The sequence below is a fragment of the Pterocles gutturalis genome, unplaced genomic scaffold (genome assembly GCF_000699245.1).
Source record: "Pterocles gutturalis isolate BGI_N339 unplaced genomic scaffold, ASM69924v1 scaffold35258, whole genome shotgun sequence".
Taxonomy (NCBI): Eukaryota; Metazoa; Chordata; class Aves; order Pterocliformes; family Pteroclidae; genus Pterocles; species Pterocles gutturalis.
Genome location: NW_010126829.1, coordinates 1 through 2,934, shown reverse-complemented (window position 1 = coordinate 2,934; position 2,934 = coordinate 1). Strand labels below are relative to the sequence as shown.

Here is a 2,934-nt window from a genome sequence, read left to right as displayed (position 1 = left end):
CCCAGGCCATTCTATGATTCTATGATGCTGGCCTTCCTCACGTAAAGAGCTGTAGGTAAAACACCACTTACGTTTGGCTGTAGCCATCCGGCTGAAAGCAGGGATCCCAGCCAAAATCTCGGGGGCCTCTGGGCTCCACTATCAGCCCCTGCCACAAGAAAGCAAAAAAGCCCTGAAAGCCATGGTTTCATAGCAGCATTTCACACGCAGACTGAAGAGCTACACGCAGCCAGAGCTCGCGCTGTGGCACCACAGGCTCGGTGTATGGTGCTGTCCTCTCTCCCAGCACCCCCTCATGACATAGCCAAAATCAGCAGCCCCAAACTCAGTGCTCCATCATGCTGCCCTACGCTGACAGTCCCTTTATTCCCCCCCAATTAACAGAACTAACAACTGCACTCAAATACAACCCTGCAGAGGGAGATGAGGGGGCTGAAGAGCCTGCGGTAACATGCAGAGCGTTTGGTACATACAGCTGGGCAAAAGGTCTGCAGCATTCAGCACCCATCGCCCACCACCTGCACTCTTCCTCAGCCTGTTCCCAGCAGGCTCTGAGGGTGTTCAGTGACCCAGGAGCCACCAAAATTGTCCTCAACAGAGACAATGCTGCTACAAAACTCCCATTACAGCCCTCCTCCCTCAGCATGGTCCCTTCCCCAGGCACACCACCTACATGAGTCTGGCCTTTGAACAGCTTCACAGGCTCCTCTGGGTTTCCAGTACTGAATGCGAAGGTACAGAGAGCGTAGGCAGATTTGTCTTCAAAGCCAGCCAGCAGCTTGTACAGGCCTGAGCGACACAGAAAGGATCCCAGCGTTACTGCCTTTCTCTCGGAGTGCAACACACCCACCTAGAGACGGATCGAGGGAGCGTTCTGCATTCCCATTCACAAGGGAGAGGAAGAACTTCAGGAGGTGACACAGCTCAGGCACGAGGACATTCTTGTCTGGGTCCCTCCTGTGACTGAAGCCAGTGCCTCAGATCTACCACACCGTGAGCTGCAGGGCCCTGCTATTAATTTGGGAGTGGAAGCAAACAAACACACGGCACCAGAGAGGACTAAAGCCCACTCTGAATTAGTGTGGCTAACACTCATGGTTGTGACACCAGCGCGGGATCTGCAGTCACGCTCGTAACTGCGGGATCAAAGGCAGTCACTGCACGCCAGGGGAGGTGAGCGTTAGTGGAGAGGGGCTTGCACAGAGGGCAAAGGGAGCAGCAGGTCCTCCACGTCACACTGATGACAAGCCAGAAGTTCCCACAAGCCCTGCCACCAGCCTGCAGAGGCAGGAGTCTGGGAATCCAGGGATGATGGTGAAGCTACTGGGAGAAACAACATCCCATGAAGAAGGGCACAGAACCATGCTCAGCAGAACCCAGCATGGGCAGGGACCATTTAATCTGTAAAGGACAGAGTTACATGCAGAGCAGCAACATGGGAGACAGTACCTTCTGGTTTGAGTTTTTCCAGGAACCATTTTCTGAAGGGGAAGAGAAGAGGAAAATATATTTTTTCATATTATTTCTCAGAAATACAGGCATTCTTGACACATTGTTGCCAACATTTTCATAGTCCTTTGAATACCTCTTAAATATGCTGTCAAATCACCTCATTCTGGGCTATTTATCAATAATGACAGACTTAGCTCCTAAACTGAATGGGACATAGTGAAAACAGCAGCAGGGTATCTAATTGACTGCAGTACTGGGGTCTATGTAAACAACCCAGTTCTCGCTCGTGAGCAGACATGCCAAAATACATTTCTCAACTCAACTTGTTCACATCTTACACCCAGTTCTCGTGCCACCTTCATCACATAGAGCTTTTATGTCTCTGCTTAGCTCATCAGAGATAGTTTGGAAGAATTAATCACACTAAAAGTTAATTCCAGGAGCTAAGGCAGTATTTTATTAGAGGAGTTACACTGTAATGTAATAATCTTGTTATCTGCTGGATTAAAGCAGTCCTTGAGGACCTATAGGACACTCATCCCACAGTCCTGATGAAATGCACCGTGCCTTAATTACACAGAGCCCGCTGTGGGGCCAGGTTCCCAAGCCGTCTGTGAGACCAGACACCATAGCATGGAAGTCAGAGCCAATAATTCAGGTCTGTCTCTCTCATCCTGCACCGTGACCTAGAGCAGAACTCAAGGAGTTCAAGTCCAGCCCCTGGAGTGCAGGATGAAGCTGAGGACACAGACCACCTCTCTGACCCTACTGCTCCTGGAGTGCAGAGAATCCCTGCGAAGCACACTCTGCCAGCCTGCACTCTAACTCTAGGATGCAAAAGGTGAAGCAAAAGGTAAAGCAAGTGTCCTCCTACTTACATGTATGGTCCTGGAAGCCCCCCCAGGGCATTAAAGCACAAGCAGGTATCCTCTACTATAACAGGTCCCTGAACCTACAGCAAAAGCCCAAGAGACGGAAACATTAGATCTAGAAGAAGGCACTGCCTCCAACCCCATTGTCTTGCTCTGTTCTATTCTCACATTCCCACAATAACAGGAACATCACAAAAATCTACCAGCCACTAAAGTTCTTTGCCTCAGAGACAATCCACACCAGGCAGACACGCTCTCCCCAGGCAGGCTGGAGCGGCTGAAATGTGTCAGGGAAGATCTCACATCGAGAAAACTGAGCAGAGCTGAGCACCACCTGCCCTCTTAAGGGGCAGGAATGGTGGGACAAGGAGGGAGAAAGCCTGCGTCCTGGAGGCACACCTGCATCCTCCAGGAGTCTCAGTCCTCTCTTGATCCTTCTTAGCCACCCATCCCTGAGACAGCTCATCAGAAGCCCCAGCTGACACAAAACTCAGTGTCCCATAACCGCTGGGGCTGGACTGGAGGAGCTGTCCTGTCCTCCTGCTGCTGGAGGGACACAAGAGGCCAGAGGAGCAGTGTGGGACCGCCTCAGCGCTGTGTCCCCAGTGAG

General features: G+C 51.3%; 1 protein-coding gene across 1 annotated transcript; it reads right to left on the bottom strand.

Annotated features, from left to right (window-relative positions):
* Positions 1-71: 71 nt before the first annotated feature.
* Positions 72-2,404, bottom strand: ITPA (inosine triphosphatase (nucleoside triphosphate pyrophosphatase); the record flags this gene model as incomplete). Its single annotated transcript, XM_010079101.1, has 4 exons — positions 72-148; positions 674-789; positions 1,450-1,481; positions 2,331-2,404. Coding segments are annotated over 4 exons (299 nt in total), but the record flags the coding sequence as incomplete, so codon positions are not given.
* Positions 2,405-2,934: the final 530 nt, after the last annotated feature.